The sequence below is a fragment of the Micropterus dolomieu genome, linkage group LG10 (assembly GCF_021292245.1).
Source record: "Micropterus dolomieu isolate WLL.071019.BEF.003 ecotype Adirondacks linkage group LG10, ASM2129224v1, whole genome shotgun sequence".
NCBI classification, from domain to species: Eukaryota; Metazoa; Chordata; class Actinopteri; order Centrarchiformes; family Centrarchidae; genus Micropterus; species Micropterus dolomieu.
The window spans coordinates 23,159,977-23,184,200 of NC_060159.1; the positions used below are offsets into that span (position 1 = coordinate 23,159,977).

The 24,224-nt window shown below is 38.3% G+C and overlaps 1 protein-coding gene across 2 annotated transcripts in view; it reads left to right on the plus strand.

Moving 5' to 3' along the window:
• Positions 1-24,224, plus strand: part of man1a1 (mannosidase, alpha, class 1A, member 1) — a 149,265-nt gene that overhangs the window by 112,810 nt on the left and 12,231 nt on the right. For both annotated transcript variants that reach the window (XM_046060400.1, XM_046060401.1), the window contains exons 5-7: positions 6,225-6,319; positions 19,847-19,970; positions 20,300-20,393. In XM_046060400.1, the coding sequence (XP_045916356.1) occupies positions 6,225-6,319; positions 19,847-19,970; positions 20,300-20,393 (313 nt within the window). The remainder of the gene's footprint in view (positions 1-6,224; positions 6,320-19,846; positions 19,971-20,299; positions 20,394-24,224) is intronic.

A 24,224-nucleotide genomic window follows, 5' to 3' on the forward strand; every position in this document is an offset into this window, starting at 1 on the left:
TACCACCTTTCTCTTTTCATTACTCATCTCAGGAGGTTTTTTCCAGTCCTTCTCTGTCATGAATCATCACCATGATGTTTGGTTTGGGTGTTTTTTTTTCTAGGGTCAACTACTACCGTTTTCATCTGTCCAGATTTTAGGCTGAAACTGGCTCTAAAGCCTGCAGCAAACGCTATCATTATAAGATGAGAACAAAAGTTATGGATTTGTCAATTCTTTTGTCATTCTCAGTGAGTTATATTAGCCAGGTAGGCTTGGGCGGTGTCTTCTTTTCATACCTTTCTGACATTTCACCATACGGTTTATTTGTGTAAAAATACCAAAAACAGCGTAAAAGCTGAGCTACCGGGGAAGTCTAGCTGGGTGAAAATATTTATTATTTATCTATTATTCATATCCATAATTTAATTGAATAATCCATAGATTCTTGCTGGACGACCCATGACACATCAGTGGGTTGAACGGGGATGATGTGCACACAGCTTCGTCTGTGTTGGCTGGCCCACCTTTATCATCCTTTACCTTTATAAACCTAAAATACTCTTTGGCCTTTCTGTACTGTAACGTCTTGTCACCTGTCAGCCAACATGTGCACTGATTTCAGGTGATGGTAATGATCAGGCTCTTAATTAGACTTGAATGACCGGATCAGATCTTAATAAAAAAATTTTTTTTACTATTTTAAAAACTATTGTCAGTCGAATCCTATTGACAGCCATCTACTTTCGTGTTTTTCACGTACTGTTGGGGTGGCGATGGTGCAGTGGATAAAACACGTTACTGGGGTTTGGGAGACCCTTGTTCGATTAACCCACTGCAACACATCTACCAATGTGTCCCTGAGCAAGGCACTTAATCCCTAGATGCTCCAGAGGCGTGCGACCTCTGACATATATAGCAGTTGTAAATTTTTTTGGATAAAAGCGTCAGCTAAATGACTAACTGTCTTCTAGTCTTATTTATAACAAAATCCCTGTGTCACTCCTTTAAGGCCTCCAGATAACATCACCTTAGTGTTCCACACCTTGAATATATATATATATATGATTGTGTTTTGATGATTCATTTCCTTACTACTCAACAGGTAATCCGACAGCACGAAGTTCTTCCTGCCGTCACTTCTTCTTATCAGTTCTCATATTAAGAAACGTCTTCTGTTACCCTGCTACAATCATTGTAAGGACTATCACAACATGACAGGTACTCAAAGGTACATTGCTATCATGCACACTTTCTCACTCTGGTGAAACAGTGATTTCATGAATTATCAGTTCCTGATATATCCATTTACTTAGGTTAACATATACAACAAAACCAAAACGCAACAGTATAGTAGTTCATTTTCCTGATGGATACTTTTGTCAGAAGCGCCCAGGTGTGAAATGTGATTATCAACATCAGTTTTTACTAATGACTTCAACCACAAGCTTCGTGTGTGTGCGTGTTCCTCAGTTCCTGTATAATTCAGTTCCTTATTAAAGCTCGTTGGCAGTTTGCTTGATGGCCTTGGACACCCTTTAATTTATTCTTCTGTGCATCCCTGGGAGTGTTTTTATTCCTCCCCTCAGTGTGCTCCTGGCATTATTAAAGGCATTAATCACTGGGATCTGACGCCTTGTTACGACACAATCCTGCCCCCACAGTGCAGCATACACACACATTTTGTGTCAACATCGCCACCACAAATCTTGGCTTGAAAATACTGTATCTTGTTGGTCCTTTTGAAATACAGTGTTAATATGGGTTTTTATAATTACATGAGATTAAGTCTACAAAATATTCCACATATATTATTAGGGGAGCTGCCTGTTTTGCCGTTTCTCCAGTACCAACACCTTTGTTTATGTGCCCTGGAACAAACTAATAGCTGTGGCATTTGGCGGAAGTGCTGGCCATAATGAAAACTTTGTTTCCATCTGATTGTCAATTAATTTCATCTTCTTTTTTATGTCTCTTGAAGTTTAGAGAATTATACTGCAACTACATTTTTGTGCAATGTTTTTGTTGACACAGTGCTGCCCTGAGAACATTCCTTAAACTGGTCTTTGTTCTGGCAAAATCTTTAAATACTTCTCCATGCAGCATGAAATGTGTGGTGAGGTGGCAGTGGCTTAAACCTGCATCAGTGAGTCACTAACTTTCTCTTCTTTTTAGTGCTAGCAAGTGGCTGGGAACTGAGTTGATGAAGTTGAGGGCTGTAAAACCAAAACAATGAGCTGAAAGATGCTAAAACACTCTTGAGTGACAATTCATTGTGGGTTCAGTGGGTAAAATAAAGAAATATTATGGTAAATGTATTTCTATAGCTCCTTTCTAGTCTTTGTGACCACTCAAAGCATGTTACACTACATCACATTCACCAATTCACACTTTCAACTTTTTTAAGCCAAAACTTTTTAAGTCCATTGTTGATAGGACAAAGTTCTGACATTCCCAAATGATAATCCGTTTATTACTGTCCATTATTTACCATCCGCTGACTGAAGTGAAGGACTTCCAATGTCAGTCAGTCCGGCAATGCCTGAAGATGCTTGTGTGTGTTCGGGCAGCTTGATGGGAACAGGTCAGTAGAATTAATTACACACCAAAGTAACAGAAAAAGAAGTATTGCCATGACTACATACTAGATTTTTGATTTGTGGTGGACAAAGCAGTGTTTAATTTAAGTAAATACTCAAATGTACCACTTCATTACTTTGTGCATAAAACGTAATATGAGAAACATCACTCGTAGCATCTTGACAATGTCAAAAAAATTGACTTTTTGAATTTGCTACTTCTAACTCATTGTTCTTATTGTTAATCCCACATTGTCATTACACATGTATTCTTATCCCACATGAACACCACATTTCTCTTCCCAGTCCAACTCACAGTAATCTTTTCCTGCCTCTGAGTTTTGAAGGATATGCTGTCGAGTTGCCATATTGTTTTGACAAGTAGCCTCTTGAGCTTTTCTTCTTCACAAATCTTTTCTCCACCCTGCACCTGTCTCTCACGCCCAGCTGAGTGGTAGATCCCTTGGGATCAGAGCTTCTAGCTTTCTGACACAGTGTATGCTAATGTAACACCTCTGTGTGTGTGTATATGGAAGATATTACTACACTGAAAAAAGAATAATGGAGTGTTGTTTGACTTTGAAAACTTTATCAATACTTTATATAAAGTAAATTTTAGAATTGGTTATGAGGTTGGTGACCACACACCAGCTTTGGTTGCGTTACCTGCCGTTTTACTATATTTTAACCATCTCTATATTTGGAGTAATAACGATCCCGTGTAATTAAATTGCATAATTCAACAGTGTTTTTGTGCTCTCTCCCTTTTGTTAGGTGGTGCACAGTAGTTGCAACAGAACATTTAAATAAGACTGCCTTATGCAAACCTGATCAGATTCAAAGTTTGTCAGCTGTGTCAGATCAGAGCTGTGTTTGATTTGCAAATGCAGTAAATCAAGCACTATTGAAAAAGGTTTTTGAGAATGCAGCAAAACAGTGTGGAGAAGTTGTGCTTGGTTTCCTGCATTTACATTCTGGATGCAGAAGTTGTTTATGGGTGTGCACTTTCCAGCGCTCTACGCCTTCCTCAGATGTTTTAATTGCCCTGTGGATGTAAATGATGTCCTTCCTTAAACAAGTGAACTTGTTTCCTCATTCATGAAGCTTGATGTCATACCACTGCTTCCAAAATACTTTGATAATGTTTGTACTTATCTTTCATCTTATGTTTTGTAGAACAGGCTATTTCTGTTTAGTAAGAGGTTTTTTATTTTTCAAATTTAATACATTCCTGCTTTTATTTTTGCCATTTCTGATGGACTAAATTGGTGCCACAGAAGCACTCCGTTCTACATCAAGGGTCAAATTGCACTAGTGAACAGAAAAACTGAAACAGACATAGCGTCATTGTCACTCTTCTCAGTGGGCAGCATTTCGGGTCAAGCTGCTGAATCCTTGGCAGCAGTGTCAAACAGTCCACCATGTCTTGGGCAAAATCCCATTCTGTGTTAACTGCTTGACTAAACCTGTGCCAAGAGCCAACTATGGAAGTACTTTACTTTTACAGCCAACAAAATCAGACACCTTAGAGACACCATAACCCCTCGGCTAACACGGCTGCAAAGCTGTCCAGTCAGATATGCTGACACAAAAGCTTGGACTGTACTTGTAGCTGAGGAAAACATTTCTTTTGCAATAACAACCAATGACGTGACTGGTTTGAAAAAGGTTTTTAAAAAACATGACGACTTACCGGAAATTCACTTTTATAGGACATCATCACCCAGTTTTATTCAGCTCCTAGAAACCTATTCACCCACTTTTATAACAGCCCCAGATCCAGGTTTATTTGCTCTTTTTGCTCTTGTTTTTCAGTTGAATATTCATGAAGTTATTTAAAGCAACACCAGCACTCTGCACACACTGGTGGTTAAAAGTGGAATAGAGGGTAACTTTAGGAAAAAAAAGCACTTCACTACTCCAAAACTGGGTAAATTGATGTCAGTACACTGAAGTACACAACACATGCATGTGTTTGCTCAGCCTGTGCTGTTGTATTCTGAAAAAATACCAAAGGAATGAAAGAAAAGTAAAACATCAAACATTAGTGAGTCAAGCTTTCTCTGGATGGAGGACTGACTCACTGCTGTTTAGAACAAGTTTGTATTTTACTTAAGTATACTTTTTTCCCCTCTGTAGTGCGGAGAATCATTAAAGCATCCACATTTCTTTCCTCAGTGATTTTTTCATTAGCAGCAAAGATAGAGACAGTGTTGTATATCTTACTCTAAAGAACTTTCTTTAGCCAGTCAGTTAGAAGCTTGTGATGCGTGAATACTCTGAATGTATAAAGGCGAAAAGCTGCTGGATGTTTTGTATGTGCATAGTTTAATCATTCTGCCCATTTAGTTTCCACAATTAGTCATGTACACTAAAATGTAGGCTTATTCTTCCAGACTTGTCTATTTTCAGTGCCAAAGTAGTCCGAAATCCATTCTGTTGTAGCATTTAAACTGGTCTTCAACTGTTAACGTTGAGCCTTTTGGAAATATTCTGTGTATGTTCTTCTTCAAGTCCAGATTTAACATCTCAGTACATTATTATTTGTTAGTGTTGAGCCCTTTTGGAATAGTTTTACTGGAAGCTACCTTATAATTGCATCTTTGCATAGTGCAAGTGAGCTTCCCAAAAAACCTAAATGGGGTGAAGAATCTCTGTAATTTTCCTCAAAGTACATATGGGAAAAACAACAATGTGGCTTCAAGCAACAATAAGGCAGCCAGGGAACAACTTTGGCAAAAGATTACACGGACAAAGGGAAGGAGACGGGAAATGGGGAAAGCTTGGAATAAAGGGATAAAAAAGAGCTCCAGGTGCAAGCTATAAACTTTTTTGTTTGTCTTGACAAATCTATAAGAGGAGAGTTTAGAATTGAAGAAGTCAGTATTAAAGATGACTTTATGGGACAATATTTGCAAATAAAATCAAGCTTTCTAAAGAGTTTGACCTATGAATTCAGTGAGTTTTGACTGTTGTTGTGTAAATGTCCTTGTCACACGTTGCCCTGGATGAAAGCCCTGACCTTCAAACCAGACTTTGTCCCCTGGTGCTGTGGCTTGGCTGGTGCTACTGCTCCTCGTAGTTATTTTAAAACATTTTTCAAAGACTAGTACACCTATTTAAGAAAATGCTTCAATTTCTCTCATGGTGTACAAAGCTGACATGATGTGAATTTGTTTCTGTGTGTCACTTTCTTTAGTTCGAAAACAACAGAATATTCAGGTATTATAATTATACCTGCAGTTGACAACAATTTAGAGCTGCAACAATTAGTCAGTTGATTAGTTGGTTGACAGAAAAATAATTAGCTATTATTTTGATAATCATTTTAGTCATTTGTTCAAGCAAAATTGTCCTTTTATGAAAGTAAACTGAATGTTTTGGGAGTTTTGGACCAATACTTATCAAGTTAAACTAAGGTTAACATTGTCTCGTTGTTTACATGGTTAAATAACAACCAAACTTTCCTTGTCTAACGGGTCTGATGCTGAATGTTGTTGCTGTGTAAAAATGCTTATTGTGTGCTGTAGACAGTGATATTTTTTTTTTCTTTTTTGGGGGTTACAGCCGTTGCTTTGGGTCTTTCTTAAGGGATGGTTGAGATGTGAATTCCTCTTTCATCCACGGAGAAACGTCTTATAATGAGATGCTTTCTTATTTTGTCAGGTATTCCGTAGGAAAGCAGTGGAGCTGGGTGAAAAGCTGCTGCCAGCCTTCAAAACGCCTACCGGCATCCCCTGGGCTCTGCTTAACCTCAAGAGGTAACACACACACACACACACACACACACACACACACACACACACACACACACACACACACACTCGCTCTTTCTCTCACAGCAGTCCACTCGGGTGGTATTTGAGGCAGCAGGTCTGTATTTGTGGTTTGATACTTTAAAGAGCTCTTTGGTCTGAGGCTTGATGTGAGCTGGGCGAACACAAGCGCTCTCTCTCTCTCTCTCTCTGTTCGCTCTCACACACGGAGCTGAGATGTTTTAGTTTTACATGACAGAGCAGAATTGTCAGACAGGAGCTGTTTGGTTTTTCATCCAGCACTATATGCCAGCGGCTGGCCATGAAACTAAACTACCACTCAAAAGACAAACCAAAAGTTTATGAGTACTTTGACAAGGTCATAGGCCACAGCTAGCCTTTATTAATACACTGTGACACACTGTGAAGGGGCTGCCTCTGGGTTTGCAGACGTGCAGAAACACACGCAAGTTAACGACGGAAATAAAAAGCCAGTTTGTCCTTGTCTTACAGATCCTCCAACACAAATATGTTGGATAGGATTCATCCTTATGATGATATATTTCTTAATTTATATCTGCAGTAATTTGGCATTAAAATGTAAAAAGTACTATATATTATGAAAACATGGGTTTGTATTAATGAATTGAAGGACATGACAGGAAATAAAATGCTGAGAAGAAAAAAAGACTGCTGCAGTTACATTACTAAATCACATTGCAGTCAGTTATTTATCAAATGTGTTTATTAACCTTTATTAGGCAGATATACATTGAGAAACCTGAAAGTAAATTAGCAATAAAGTGAGAAGTAAATTATCAATCGTACAACAAATAAGAGCTGCAAACTTAGGATTTTTGTCATTATGTTTCTAATAACATCTATAAATTGTCAGAGAGCGTGAATTCGTATCCAAGCTCCTACCTACTAAAGTTTTAGGTGCATAAACTAATCCATACCTCAGCTATTTAACATAGCATTTAATTATTTAAGTGCACACACAACACAATAAAAACATATATTTTTATATTTCATTTTCAAAGCACAACACAATAAAATACAAATTACTCATAATTCTGTTACATAATAATAATTTTTCTAAGCTGAGATGGCAATGCAGTCTCACCTTTTAGGATCTGAAATATAGAAATGTCATCTGTCTCCAAAAACATTGGAACCATGAAGAACATTCAAAGGTCTACCGTTCTCACACTCCAGTTCCTCTGTCAATCACAAGTGGAAAAAGGAAGCACTTTTCCCCCCTCCATTTTCTTTTTATCTCTCTTTCTCCAGAGAGAGACTCGACACTGTGCTGTTTGTCAGCCGTTAATTAAAAGGCAGGTTGTCCTGACGATAAACGTGCTGTGACAAATTAATTTTCTTTCTGTCTATATGGGTGAATGGACTCTGCCCCTCCCTTTATCCTCCTCTGTGGAATGAGAAACACCCCAGGAGAGACTGTGTGTGTGCGTGTATGTATTCATGTGCATGCACATGTATGTGTGTGCGTGATCCCCCAGAGGCATGAGCAGATTGCTGGTGATGATGACTTTACCTGCATGACTGAGCTATGATAGCTTACACACACTACACACACTACACACACACACACACACACACACACACACACACACACACACACACACACACACACACACACACACACACACACACACACACACACACACACACACACACACACATATTCCTATGCACACATTACAGTAGCACCACAGCAGGGCACTTGAACTCCTATTTCTATTTTCTTGTATGCGACACTCAGGAACATATCAATAAAAAACCTGTAATTTGTTGAACTGCATGCTTTTCAATTCCATGTACTGATTTTATTTTTAGTGTGCCTAAATTGGTGGATTAGACATGCATCAGTTTATACGTATGGGCTTTACAGTATGGTGGACTGGAACAGTAACTCCCCAGCTTCATGAAAGAGAGCATTCATACAGAAAAATGCTAATGAGGAAACATGAGCAAGGATGGTATAAGAGTGTATTGTACTCATAGTGCTCCAGAAACCAACTGATGTTATTTTAGCTTTCAGGTAGTTTTTGCTTTCAGGATATTTTTTGTTTGTTGTCTTTCTCAAATGATATGCCGGATAATCACTAGTATTAGATAAGAAGAACCTAAACTGAGGGGCAAATCTTAATCAAATGTGTAATTTATAGGATAGTAATTTTATTTTTTGTTATATATCACATACATGTTTATCAGTTTACCTGTGGTGATAGGACCTATTTATGCCTTTGAAAATTAGGCTGTTTGAGTTATTTCATTGTTTTCAGGTGTGTCTTCAGTGCTATACATCACAAACCTCCTATTATCATTATCAATGCAAATGTAAAGAACTTAGACAGCAATACAAGGAGACACAGACCAATAACCTGTGTATTGCTGTACTGATGTGTTAATATGAAAACGGTTGTATTGCTGTTATTTATGTAAAATTATTTTATCTTAATATCAATGCACCATTCAGAAATCAAAAAAACTTTCAATGGCAGTTATGAATGATCTGTTTAAATTGTAGGATAGACCAACACTCTTCCTATCTTTTCAAAGTCTCCCAGTTTGTATATATTTTATTCCCTTGGTGCAGGTTAGACAGAGAATCTGGGGAGAGGCTGACAGAAACAGATAAAAAGTTCTCATAAATGAGTAGTTGAGAGGAAACATCAGTGAGGTACTTCTAAAGCAGTGTAGTTAGGAGCTGTTAGACTGCCTACATAACCTTGACCCAGATTGAAGCAGAAAAAAAATCTGTAAAACACACCGACTCACTTGCAAATGAGGCCCAATTATCAGTTCTCCCTTCATCCCTATTGCTCCCCATCTCTCTCTCTCTTACCCTCAATTTCTTTCTTCTTTTTTTCACATCCCACTCTTCCTGTATTCCCTCTCTGTCCTTCCTCAGTCCATCCATCTTGCCTTGAATGACCTACTATCGTCCTTCTGTTTCAGGGCATCGTATTGTAGGTCCACTGCACTCCATGGGCTTGTTCTCTTTATTCCCTCCCTGCAGTTTTTCATCGCTCTACCCTGCAGCCATCTAAAAAGCCCAAGAGGGACCATAAGAAACAAGGCCACAGTTTAAAACGTGTTATCGCTTCTACACAAAGTAAACCTCGTTTGCTCACTTGCTCTGTGTTAATTTCAGAGAACAAGATAAATGCTATTTCCTGTCTTAGCTACTTTTTCCACTGAAGCCATGGGTTTGCAGTTTGTCCAGACAAATTAATGAGTCTCAAGTTAAACAAAATGAGTTTTTGTTGTCATTTTCTACATGTTTTTATGTCATCTCTAAAGATGAAAACATTGTAGTGAACGCAGCGCACCGTAACATCATCTGAAGGGACTTATCTGCTAGTAAGTAAGTACAGACTGCTTCAAGAGGCCCAGAAGACCCAGTTGGTTTCACTACATACTTGTTTGTGAGTATTATGGAAACCAAATGATTGTTGCTTATTTAAATCTGGTTATTTTGCTGGCTTATTGGATCTCTAAAGAGTAACACCAGGTTTATCTGTTAAAAGCAGACCACACCAAACATCACTAGTAGGTGTGGTTTAGTGTGATAAAAAATGTGCTTTTTGCACCTGTAACCACACCCAATGGTGACGTCACTGGTCCCATACGTAACTGCAGCAAAGTGAAAAGTTAAATCACTGGAGGATTTTCAGTAATTGTTAAAACAGCTCAGGCCAAATGATTCTGAATATAGCTTTCAATATCTTTACCCCTTTATTTATTTATTTATTTATTTTCTTTATCTTAAGTAAGTACTTGAATCAACTTAAAAAGTGGACTGGTAACAAGGTCTGTTCTGGACTCTGATTTATGTTAAGAAAATTCATGCACTAATAAGGCATTCTGCTCATGAGACTGCTCATCGATGAAAGCCCAGTAACAAACCAGGATAAAGCAACATATATGTTTATGGAAACCGTGTGAATTGGTGATGGTGTAATTTCAAAAGACATCTTCATAGAATTGTTCATCAGTGGGAAATCTCATCTTGATGTGCGGTTGATTTATCTTCAGGAGACACTTTAAACAGCCCAAATTTGACCACTTGCGAGGTCTGATAAATCAGGGGTACAGTACTTCATAGAGGATCAGAGGCTGGACCCTCACTTTCTCTCTCTCTCTCTCCCCCTCTGTACATAAAGCCATTGATTGCCACTAACTGGGCGGAAAATGCTGCTAAGATCTGATCGATTTGTCCAATAGATCTGCCACAGACTCACATGGACAGAGGAACAGTTGTCCCTAAATTTAGTTTTGATAATTGGAGTAAAAGAATTACATCTCGAGATGATGAAATATTCTATCGACTGAATACTATCAAACATTCACGTTTTGATTTTTGTCTCATCTCCTTTTAATCCCTAACAACAGCTTCTACTTTCAAATGTTTATCAAAGACATGTGGCACATTCATGAAGCATACAACAGTTGGTGAGGAAACATTTAATTCACGAAGCGTACAACAGTTGGTGAGGAAACATTTAATTGTACATTCAGTCAAAAGATGTTTGCGGTTTAGATGAAAAGCTTTGGATTAGACGAAGCTCTGAATAATGTTAATCAGTTTTAAATCAAAAAGTAGGCATTAACAGAGAATAATCAGCCAATATTATCAAAGATCTGTTGATTTCTCTGCGTTGTTTGTAAGTGATGTCATGAATAATTAAATTGTAAGCCAGAAAAGAGAAGGGTGTTGGCAAAATCGGGCAATAATTGGGGGACTTACACTTAACTGTGTCACTTTATTTAGTAAAAAGAATAATTTCACACATTGGATGCTTTTCAGCCCAGTTGGAGATGAAATCAGATAATTTATCCTTAAAAACATCAACACAAGTGTAAATAAAAATATTTTGACCTCATAATTGCGCCAACTTATAAATAATAAAGTAATGGAAATATCAAGTACGTAAAACGGAGCAATAATGGAAATCCTACTTATAACAGATCACTAGCCTTCACACAGTCTTTTGTACCCATACTGTATGTACACGTGTGGCTACCTACAATATTAAGTTGCTGTGCTGTAGCAGTGGAAGCCATAGCAGCACTTTGCTAACCAACTTCTTCCCCTATTTCCTCTGACACTTTCTTTCTCTCATACTTTTTCACACAAACACACACACATAGTCTTTATCTGCTTCAGCCAGTATGTCCCATAGCTCTTCTATTAACATTCAGACTGATAAAGCTCCTGCAAATCACTCCCACTGCACTGCATACTGACTGGCTTTAATGGGATGAGGCATTGTGTGAATGTATGTGTGTGTATTGGGTTGAGGTTTCTGGAGCTAAGCTCCGCCCTGAAATTAGCTACTCATTCCTCTCTACATGCATCATGGGGGATGATTGTATCCCTCCCACGCGCACGCACACACTCACAAAAAACATATGCGCAATTACATTTTCTTCTAATTGATAAAAAGTAGTTTGAACAATGCATAGCAATGAACAGAAAACGTTTGCTTAAAATTACAAATGACAAAGAAAGTTGATGGCTCCACTTGGATAAGAGCTCTTATTGTCTCATTCACACTTTACTCTCACAGAGAAATGCTACATGCAGTGTTTCCCATTAAATAACGAGACTATGGCAGCCCGCCACAGTCTAATTTTTTCCACCATAGTTTCAAAATGAACTGAAAATATTTTTACACTTATCATGATAATATTAAAGCCCTCTAACATTGTGTTTTGCACTGTTGCTGTAAGCTCGCCCGACTTGACGCAACCTCTTTTCGTTTGAGGTAACTGTGGTAATGTTAAGGAACGGCTTTGAGTGGATCCACTGGCACGCGATTAAGCTAGCTGCACATAAATTTGGAGTGCACACGTATTTGAGCCTTGATGCTAAATGTGCTGAAACGGAGCAGCTGACAGGCAGGGTTAGGGGATTTTATTCTGTATTTTCTTACTTTACAATGACAAGTGTTGCAGTGTGAGAGTCTTAACTGAAGAGAGGCTATGAAGTCTTCATTGTACGCGACAAGAGAACCACATACAATGTAATTTATCAAGTTGTGTCAGACTTAGTGAATATAGTGTGAGGATACATATGTGACTACATCCGGTTTTCAGAATAAGGTGTTAACACAATGTATATACAGTATGGGAATAAGATTAATTGCATTATATTCACACTAAGTATAAAACATGTGTTACATCTGTCGATTTGAAAGTAAAAAAAAAAGAAAAGAAATTATTTACTAATTATTCTTTGATTCGAGGTTACTGGAAAAACATGAAATAAATGTTTTGACTTTATTGCTGTTCCATTACCATTTATAGCTATACAATGTGATCGATCTTGCCTCTTTAATTTGCTTTTAAAGTGCACAAAATTAAAGCATTTAACTTTAAAATGTACACAATTTTCTTCTGAGATGGGGCATGCCCCCGGACCCCCCCAGGGGGTCGAGGTCCACCCACCGTAGTCTCACAAAATCCAGAAACACTATTATATATACATTTCTAAGTTTGCTGCCTGCAATCACCCACCTCTACAGAATGTAATAACTCAAAGAAAGTATCTGCTTTCTAGCCAAATTGCAGCTAAAAGCAATGTCATTGTCTTAATGATGCTGCAAACTTAAAGCTTACTCTGTTGCCCCCTGCTCTCTTTTCTTATCTCATAGAAGAAAATATAAAAAAGAAAAGCCAGTTTGGGGCAGATTTGGTCCTTCAGCTACAAGCTCTCAGGCTGTAGCAATCAATCCTGAGCTCTTGGGGTCTTGGTGTTTGATTAATAGGCCTAGATGGAGAATGGCTCTATTAGTACAGCCGGCTGAGGTTGTCACACTGGGTGACCCTGTGAAGTGCCACTCTGTCACGGAGCCTTTTCTTTTAGGTGTGATAGGGAAATTAACTTGTTAACTCTAGTGGATGTGTAGAAACTCTGTGCTTAGTCAAGAGACTGATGACAGTTTATTAAAATTTAAGGCAGCTGGTTTGTATTTTCATTTACAGCTACTTTAAAGTGCAGCAGTAGAATACTAAATTTGTGCCTAACAGGACATTAAAAAGTAGAAAGTAAAGTCATCAGCATATCAGCAGCAGAAAAGTTAGAAATGTGGAATGACAGTATCAAATATCTAGAGAAATACTCAGAATGATGATGGTGGCATGTTTCTTTCCTAATGGGAGAGTAATCTCACTCCCAGGATACCACTGCTCTAATTCAAAGGACACAAGTCCTGCATTTGTTCAACATGGTAGTCACTGAAAGGTGTGGAAAACATTCAGATATACTGTTATTATTTCACTTATACCAGTTATATGTTTTGTTTGCTGAGACAGTGTTGTCTGCACCAGTGGTTCTCAAAGTGGGGTCCGTGGACCCCCAGGAGTCCTTGAGGGGGTTCCAGGGGGTCCCCAGCCGAAGGGGGTATAATTTATTATCGTTATTATTCCATCCATAAGTAACACAATGATGGAATGTGTGACTATTTCGGTTATGGGTTTCAAACAATTTCTGTAATAAAACATCTAAAACAAAAATCCTATCACATGGGGGACCCTGGGACAAAATCTTATCAAATGGGGCTCCATGGTCTAATTTGTGTCAGTTTAGGGGTCATTGATGCGACAAAGTTTCAGAACCTCTGGGCTACACCCTTAGCAAAACACATAATGGTGGAATTTTTTGCAGAGGACCAGTCTTGCATCCCACCAACAGACTTCCACACATTTAGAAAATGTTATTATTGGGGCACTTCATGTTGCTGTTTTGGTAGTTAACTGTAGAACAGTTTTAACTACATTGGTGTAATTCTGTTTCTTCCTGCTGATGTGTTCAGATTAGGTCATTTTAAGATTATGAGAGTGGATTTAGAAAAAGTTGTTAAAACGTGTTGGTAGCAATTGATGATGAGTTGTAGAGCTTCTGTACTTAGAGAGTTTCTGTACTGCTATTTCTGTAAAGGTGTTCTTACCATGGCCGCAGTTACGAGTACACCCCATGTACACACAGCAGACACGCAATCATGGTATTTGTAGTAACACTGTCTCACTGCCCTGAGGCACTTTTTAACAACAAAGAAAAGTCTGGCTTTCAGAGTATCCAGAGATGTTTCTTTTTTTTCAAAGAAAACACACACACATTCACACACTTGCTCTCAGTGCAGCTCTCCTCGGCAGTAACCTAAGGCAGTGGAAGGCAGCCATGATTTAAGGCCACTAATTAAGTTGCTAACTGTGAATCTATCGCAATTCACATTTTCTCTGTGCCCGGAGGAGGAGAAGTACAATAGCTTTTAAGACAGTGAGGAAGAAATGTTGAGGGAAGAAAGCAGGAGGACAACTGAGGTCAGGGCATGCATGAGCAGGAGGGCAGTGAAAGGGTTGGCATAAGGAACAAAAAATTGGGCCAAAATATAGGCTTCCTCCAAACACACAGAACAAATGAATTGGAGGAGTGCTTTCTAACATAATACTAGAGGAGCGTGAAAGGGCACTTCCTAGTGTGACATGGTAATTTATGGAGATGGAATGGCTTTTCTGTTTTTCCAGGTTACTGCTTGGCACCACAGAATTAAAATCACTGTTGTTGGCACTGCAAAATGGACTGGAGGGTATAAAACTAGCCGACTACGATTTGTCATTTCACAGCTGGCCAAGAAATGGCTACGGGTGTGAGAGGTTGAATAATAAGAAGATTGGACAGCCAAGACAGTACAAACAAGATCGACAAGACACCAAGAGGACTGGAATCTGTTGTCCAGATGCAAACCCTCATAATTCTCAGTGGCATCAATCTGTATGACCTAGTTTTCTTTTTAGGTCGAGGCTTTGGATCCATATTTGTTGCATGCACCCCTTGGTTTTATTTCTTTTGGCTGGACAGCAAGGCTGCACGATGTAGAGAAAGCATGTGATGTCAAATTATCTCGATGGACATTTTCACTTAAATTGTTGAGTCGTCCAACTGTGTAACTGAGATGCACATGTTAACTTGTCAGCTGTGTCTCCTGATAGTAATCAGATGTAGGTCTCTTTACAACAACTAGCTCAACTGTCTTGCATCCCACTTTAGCTCTTAGGTAGTGTTAGGTAGCTTTTACAAACATAGAAATTTGACAGCTGTAGAGATTGAGTTAATTCTTGACCTCGGAAACAGACGTTGACAGTTAACAATCTGACCACAAGGTTCTTGTATGATCTTCCTCAGTAGATGGAGTTTTTGCCCAGTTGTCTTGATGTCAAAGTCTGTAAAAAGCTCAGAACAATGGACATTTCTCTGACCTTTTTGTTGTCCTTGTTGGTTTAAAATTTGAGATGAAATTTATAAATGTGGTAACCTAGAATATTTTAAAGAAACGTAATACTAAACCAAAAATGATTTCATATCTTCATGATAATAGTTCAGTTCGATTCAATTCAGTTCAATTTTGTTTATATAGCCCCAAATCACAACCACAGTTATCTCTAGACTCTCTAGACTGTACTGTGATATTATTTACAGAAACCCAACAATTCCCACCAGGAGCAAGCACAAGGCGACAGAGGCAAGGAAAAACTCCCTTTTAAGAGGAAGAAACCTCGTGCCGAACCATGACTCAGGGAGGGCGGCTGGAGGGATGGGGGGGCGGCCTGCAATATACACACAGAACTACAGACAGTAAAGGTAATATTGGTACAGACTGAATGAATAACGGTACAGATATTTATAGTAATGTTAATGTAATGTCAAACAGAATGAAACTTAGGCTATGCAATTTAATTAAAATCTATTAGCATGGACTCCTATTAGCCAAACAAACTGCATCATATCAGTCCTGTCAGAGGTGCATGATGCTGTCTGATCTTTTAATGAAAGTGTAATATCAGCTCTGATACATTGTTCTAAGCTTAGCGTAATCTCTAAAAAGTCCTTTAGTTCTAGGTCACAATAACATTTAATTAACGTATCCAATCTAGTTTGCAAAGAGAATTACTGAATGTTTTTCAGTGTGTTTGGTATAAAGCCTGATTCATCAGCATGTGATGATGAAGAGTGAGAGACTCCTCTCTCTGCCTCCTTATAGTGAATTGAATTCATCAAACTGAGACTTTTTATCCAGCCAGCTTTTGATATGAATCTTCATACCCCTGACTGTTGTGAAAATTAAGCCAGCTGAGATCTCAAAAAACAGTCAACAGGAGAAATACATTACCACCTTACAGTAGATATCATTGCTAGATGAAATCTACAAATTGGGATGGAAGGCGGTGGAGGCTTAAGGTAAGGATGTATTCTCAAACCACTATTACCACTACCACTACCACTACCACTATTACAGTAGTGTATATTCTACATTATTGCGGTCAAAACCAAACAATGATTTTATAGCCTAGAGCTTGTTATAAGTCTCATTACATCACATGTAAGATGAGGGATGTAGAACGTGCTAGTTGGTAACAGTGCTCTGGAATCTGGGCCACCAGGACATCTGCATCAGTAGTCAAACACAACAGCGGACTCCCATCAGATGGACTAATACAGTTGTATTGTGCTGTATGCCAATGGATGAAAGCCAGTTTCCAATCCCAGTACGGGAAGTGACTGAAACAACAATGAGTTTCCATCAGAAAACGGGCATGAATGCCTCTCAGGAAACAGGTTCATTTTGCCCAAAATGGAGCAGAGGCAGCTCCCTGACACAATGTTTTAATTGGGTTTACTGGAATTAATCATTCATTATTTCAATCACAGTTCAGTCACTGTGAGCTGTTACTGCAAGCAGTGCAATGAGGAGCCAGACTAATCGATTAATTCTATTTAAAACTCAGCCTCATCTCTCAGGCAGTGATGTTTGTTGGTTAGTGTCCATTTGGTTTCTTCACCAGCCTCTGCCTGCTGTCATTTGTGTTTTGTAGTAATGGGTGTTCGACTCTCTTAGATGTTGTTTATACTGTACAAGAATAATTGGGACGTCGCAGACAGAAGTTCAAAGGGATTTTTTAAATTCATTTGAATGCAACTTATTTACTTAAGCTTTAGATGTTACCATTAGAGCTGTTTAGACAGTCGCTTTACAAAATCTGCCAACAGATTAATATTTATCCATAGTTTTGCAATCTATGGTGTAGAACGCACATTAATAGATACATTGCTTCTCAGATACTATCATTGTCCATTCAACATGGCTCGCTAGTTTCTTCAATTAACAGAAGAAAAATCCGTAGCCAAACCAATTCAGACAGCCTCTTGCATTTATGGACTGCAAATTTTGAATTTAAACACACTTTAAAAAGACACATTACTGATCCAGCAGTTAATATTTAATTTATTTCCAACTTTGACAAAACCATTTGAATTTCAAATTATTCACAGCAAGCCTGTGTAACTTTTTGTGACAATTGTAGGTCAATGATAAATGCAATCAAGTTATTTGACTCCGTGTCACCTTAAGCTACTGATCATACCAGACCAGACTGTCAAGGGTGAATTTTATTGCTTATGAAAGCAACTTTCATTTGTAAGAGCAGTGCTTTGATGTCTTTGAGTAAAAACCCAGTGTCGTATTTTGCCCCCAGTTGTTTAATAACCTTAATAGCTGTGATCAAACAAGTAGACTGGGTTTGACAGATCTTGTTTTTTAAAACTTCTTCATATTCTTATGTGTTCCAGCCAGCATTACAGATCTCGGTCTTAAATTTATCTTTCTGAATCTTGCTGACACCCTGGCCCAATAAAATATATTCCATAAACAGCCTCATCTATCTGTCCCTAGTATCATACTTTATGTCTGCTCTTCATTGGTTTGTGTCTGTTGGGTTTATGCAGCAGCTTTTCCCCGCTGTCTTTTGTTTTGTTCTCCTTAACAGGAATTTAGTGTTTCTCCCAGCAGGGCTTTGGGAGGGATTCAGGGTAGACAGGGGTGAGTTGGAAAGGTGTGTTTTGGCCTCCCCACCTCCCCCTTATGCCAGGATAAGGGATTTATCGTTCATCACAGGGTTGATAAAAGGATTGAAAAAGATGGATAGACAGATCAAGTCTACAGGTGACTGAGGGGAAGTTGAGGTGGCGGTGAGAGTGTTATAAATAGATGTATGGAGATAGAGATAAAGGAAGAATGCTGTGTTCTTCTGGAAGTAGCTCAAACACTAAAACACAATATATATTTAGGATTTATGTTAACAGTAATATGTGAGCCATGTGATTATGCCTACATTAAACCTTTGCGCAGGTAATCGTTGACTTTAATGTCCTATTTTAATGGATGTATCAGTCTAAAGCTAATAAACACACAACTAACTTAATCAGGATCTTCAGTGATGGGATTTTCCCCTTACCATTTGTGTTTTCTGACCCTGATCTGTGTCTCTGCTCGCTGCCGGATACTGCTGTGGTCCTTTCTGTGTTTGCTTGACTTGATTAAATCCATGGTGTAATGGGAAACAAATTATAGCGTGTGCAGCATGATGAGTTGAAGGGGTGATAATTAGTATGTTCATCCACCTCTTTGAAGAGAGATGTGCACATGGCACTTCTCCCAATCACACTCCTTCCCCTCCTTTTTCTCATTTGCTGGATGTCTCCTGTGTGTGCAGCTCATGTCCATGTGTCCACTCGAAGTTGCTGTAGTGCAGACATCTTGGTGTGTGTTTCACAGTGTAGTAAATTGTTAATATGTATTCATGAGTAGTTACTTGAAGCATTGCCACGAGAATCATCAGTCCTCGGCCTGGAAGTGATCTGTCAGTGGCTCTAATGATCCAACACACACACACACACACACACACACACTCTGTCGCCAGGTCTTGTCCTTGTCAAACACGCCAGGATTGGACTCGCATATGGCCTGAGAATAAAATGGCCTTCGAACGCAGCTTTATCATCTCTGCAGGCAACATCATGGGAGAAGGAGGGGTCCAACAGGTTTTGATTGAGTGACAGACGGGCACCGGCAAGGATACGGTGTCCTGCCAAAGTCGTGTGTGTGGGAAAAAAAAAATATAATGAATGCACCAATAAACATGACAGATGGAGTGTGAAGTTGTTTTTTTAGTGTCATTAATGTAACTCAGCTGGTATCCATTTTAAGAATCTATTTGTAAATGCCACAAAAGCAAAAGAGGACGAACATGAATGGCTTTCTTAAAAGAACATGTCATTTACAGGAAAATTTTTAGTTGTCTTTACAATTAAAGTAATACTGCTGAGTCACTAACAGTGTTAAGATGACTTTTTGAAGATTTATCGGCTCTTTTTAGCTGTCAGTTTAGTATAAAACAAGCAGGTTTTGCTGTGTGCTCATGAATGGCTTTTCTATGGGACTCATGTTGTGTTTTTGTCCACAAAGCACTGGGGTATTAGTAAGAAGTTAAAAAGAGTTAGGGTGGTTCTGCATGTGGCTGAAAAGAAGACTGATAATTGACTGTAATGCACAGACTTTTTCAAACATTATGCAGTTTTCAAATAGTCTCCTTTTATGAAACACGTGTCTTTTTGTAGTTGTTTTTTAAAACGGAAACCTCTGTCCCCTGCTTTTTGTCTTTGTCCAGTGGTATTGGTAGAAACTGGCCCTGGGCATCAGGGGGCAGCAGCATCCTGGCAGAGTATGGCACCCTACATCTGGAGTTCATGCACCTCAGCAAACTCTCAGGGAATCCTGAATTTGCACAGAAGGTAAGAGACACACATGAGAAAAGATAATAGTACTTTATTCACACTTAATGCCTGTGTTCACTTGGTTTCCACTTGCAGTGTTGCACTTTAGAAGGAATGTAAGTGAACTTGTTTTCCTGAAAGCAAAAATGAGGAAGGAATAAAAACTGCAGTGCAGACCAGACTCTTCATCATTTTACCTTATCCATCATACAGATATTGATTATGTCACATTTATAACAGTTTCTGTCTTGTGTTGCATAAAATCTCTTTATGCACTGTATTTTCAGTGCAATGCACTTGCGGTGTTTGAAGTGAGCTTTACTTGTTGTTATGCCTTTGATCATTAGGTAATGAACATCCGGAAAGTACTGAATCGCCTGGACAAACCCCAGGGGCTGTACCCCAACTACCTGAACCCCAACAGCGGCCAGTGGGGCCAACGTAAGTCCTCCTCACGCTCCTATCACAAATGTTTGCAAATGTTCAGATCGGATTTGTGTATCCAGACATCACCAATCTATCTGAATGGGTTGCTTTGGTAATGACATAGCCGTCAGTGACTACATGCGCTGGTGAGGCTGCTTTCCAACACGGAAGCATGAAAAATCTAGATCCATCATCTTCCTTCCGTATTAGCGTTCGCGCTGTTCAGCCGCTCAGATGCACCTGCGTCACTCTGGATTTGACGTTGTCTTTGTGTATTGAATTGCGAGCGACACATTAATCCTATGTATTTACTGGTCTCAACACAGCAAACACATACTGTACACGAAGAAACACAATTGGAGAGTCACTCGACATCAGCTGAGCATGTACATTGTACATGTTGAATACATGAGCAGTGTCTTTTCTTCTAGGAAATAGATAACCCAGTTGTTGAATCAAAACTGAGTCACATTAAAGCGGATTTAAGTTGTCAATGTCTTGGGATTCTCCTTAGAGATGCTTTTAATACAATTGACCATCCTTAATAACTGACAGTAAAAGTTGGTCCTTCACTGGTTAAAGAGATGCATAATATTTCTTGGGGTGTGCCTCAAGGATCCACCCTAGGGCTTGTCATTTTCTTGGTAGTTTGTACTTCTGCTTCTGCTTAATATTGCCTATCACTGTTACTGTAATATCAATCGGGCCAAATGCTTTCTGCCCTGTTGCCACACTTGTACATTTTTCCTACAGAGGAATAGAGATGCAACAGAGAGAGAAACAGATGGCAATTTCACACCTAAATACAGTGTCATTAAAATGAATATCACAGGCAGGGATCCTTGAGTTAATAGTAACCTGGACGTTGAGGCTGATATCAGAAACATTAATATAATTTGCATTTATCACCAAGGTTAGACCTTTTCTTTCCCAAGATGACACTGAAACACTAATGCATGCAAATAATAACTTGCAATGGACTTTATGCTGACATTTCAATGAAAACTATTCCATACCTGTAATTTGTACCGACTTAAACCAGGAATGCACCGCTCATTCTGATATTTCATTGACTTGCTCCTGCTCAGATTCAGAATCGTAAGGATGTTTATTATTTTTAACTTGCCCCCAAAAATTGTACATATATGATCCTTTACCACAAGGTCTTGAGCTCCTAATAGATCTCAGATCCATTGCCTTTTTTTTGTTAACTATACTGTGATCCAGATTAAAACCTTGTACGGTGAGTAGAACTGAAATTATAAATTGATGAATCAATTAGTTGATTGATGCAAACTTGATCCATAAGTATTTTGATAATGAATTTATGCCTTAAGTAATTTTATAAGCAAAAATGCCTAAAATTCACTGGGTCCAGCCTCTAAAATGTGAATCTTAGCTGGTTTTCTTCGTCTTCTATCAGTAAATTGGATTTCCTTTGGTTTTAGACAAGGCAAGAAATTTGAATACATCAGTTTGATCTTTGGGAAATTGTGATGGAGATGTATACATTTAATTGACTAAACTGGATTAAATAATGAATTGAGAAAATCTTCAGCAATAATCATTAAAATAATCATTAATTTCAGCCATAATGGTGAAGCAGCTTAAAAATATTACGCTAGAAATGATATAATAATGATTGTAATTTTGTTTATTTATTTTCAGATTATTTTGTTTAACATGTTCTTGTCACTTTCATTCTGTCCACCCAGTTTTATTTATCTTTCTTTAAAAGCAGATTGAATTGCATCCCTCTGGTTTTCAACCCTAGCAATAAATGAAAGCTAAAACATTAACATTTATTTAATCTGTAGTTAGAAGTTTTTCACATAAAAGTGTAGTATTTCTTTTCATTTCAATTAAGTAATTGAAGCAAAACATTATTGCATTGCATTATTTTACATTGTTCTAGCAGTGGAGGCATTGCTGAACATGTGGTGCTGAATGGCTCTGGTGTCATGTCAACTGCTCTCACACCTTAGTCATTAACTCCACCCCAATTCCTATCTTTAACATCGGAGTGTGCACGTGTGTCTGCATTTCTGCCAGGTTGTGGTAGCGGTATAATTTTGAATCCATTATCACACTCTTCAAACCATTTAGCTGAACAGGTAATGATGATGGTGAGACTTTGAGGAAGAGGAGAAATTGAGGGGTGTTCAGGAAAAAAAGATAACAAAGAAGAACATATGGAGACACAAATAATACAGAAGTGATATAAGGTATAGTTTGGGAGAGGAATCCAGCGGTAAAAGCCTCTCCTAATGCCAGTTGTTATTTATCGGAGTAGAGTGGTAGCTGAGTAGATGTATTGAAAGGGATGCTGACAAGTGGTAGGAGAAAGGCTGGATATGAAAATCCATATTTCAACTCATTCTTAAAGCTGACTTAAGTGTTTCTTGACCACTAGAGAGAAGGAATTGGACTTCAGAAAAAACTTGCAGCGACAAGCTTCGACATAGCCACTCTTTAAAATTATTCTTATTCTATTCTTAAAGGAATAGTGTGACCTTTTTGGGAAATATTTACTTTCTTGCAGAAAGTTAAATGAGAAGATCATTTGCTTGTCTGTACAGTAAATATGAAGCTACAGTCTGGAAGACAATGAGCTCATGTCATCACCAGCAGACTCCATGAAGTCTCTGCTCCCAGACAAGAAATTAGCAAGTTTTAGAGAACCCAGTCTTTATGCAAAACTAAGCTAACCATCTCATGACATTAGCCCTCATATAACACATATATAGACCAGTAGACAGAGTGGTATCGGAATTGTCAAGGGAGTGAAAGTGTTGTTGATCTTTTTTTCGCAGGAGAATAAGCAGATTTCCCAAAATGTCAAAACTATTCCTTAAAAGTTTTAGCAAGCTAACAGCAACCAGTACAATCAACAGAGACAGAAGAGTTAATATTTTCTCATCACCTGTCAAGTGAAAATCCAGTTTTCTGTGGTGCTTTTCTCTAAAATATTTAGTGGGCATTCCTACTAAATCGTGCCAGGAACTATGGAGTTCCAGGAACTAAACACATCATCAAGAACATCAGAAAAATTATGCTTTAGCCTGCTGTGTTTTCATTTCAGCCACCTACCAACAACCGCAGAGATTAGGCAAATTAGAACAATAATGGATTAAAAAGTGACTTTGTTTGAAACAGTAATTTGCATACAAAATAGTACAGAGACATCATGTTCTTTGTAATTGATTGTTGTGAGACTGTGGGGTTGGAATCAAGAGGAAAGAACACATGCAGAGGTGGAAAGGGAAACTGAAATCACCAGAAAAATCTCAAGTGTCTATGAAGTTGTTAGGATTTGCTGATTTGTTTATATATATATATAATATATCTTTTTTCGCTGCCAGCTCATGAGCATTTCTGTGATATGAAATGGAATGAATGAATTTTTCATGCTTAATGTCTTTAGTACCCATTTTACCATTTAAAGGTATCATGTTTTTTCAGTTCAGTCACTGTTCTACCTAAAATCAGGGCATATTTCTCTTGATTTCCACAAGAAAGTTGTGACATTAAACTAAGTATCCTTTTATCCAGTTTTATTATTTAGTTTTTTAATCCACTCATGTGCTTCAGAGTTTATTAGATTCCTGTCTAGGATTTTTTTTTGATACCCTGCCCTTGATTTGGGTTGTTAGTGTCTGTCATGGTTAAATATGGACCTGCACCTCTGGTCTACTTACGTTTAATAGATGACACTCTTAACCTGAGCCAGCAACTTTGTTTTCATCCAAGTATTTTATGCTAATTATGACTTATTCAATTAGGAATGCAGAATAGAAACAGCAAGTTTCAACCGGGGGGGGGGGGGGGGGGGTTTTTTTTTTTTGT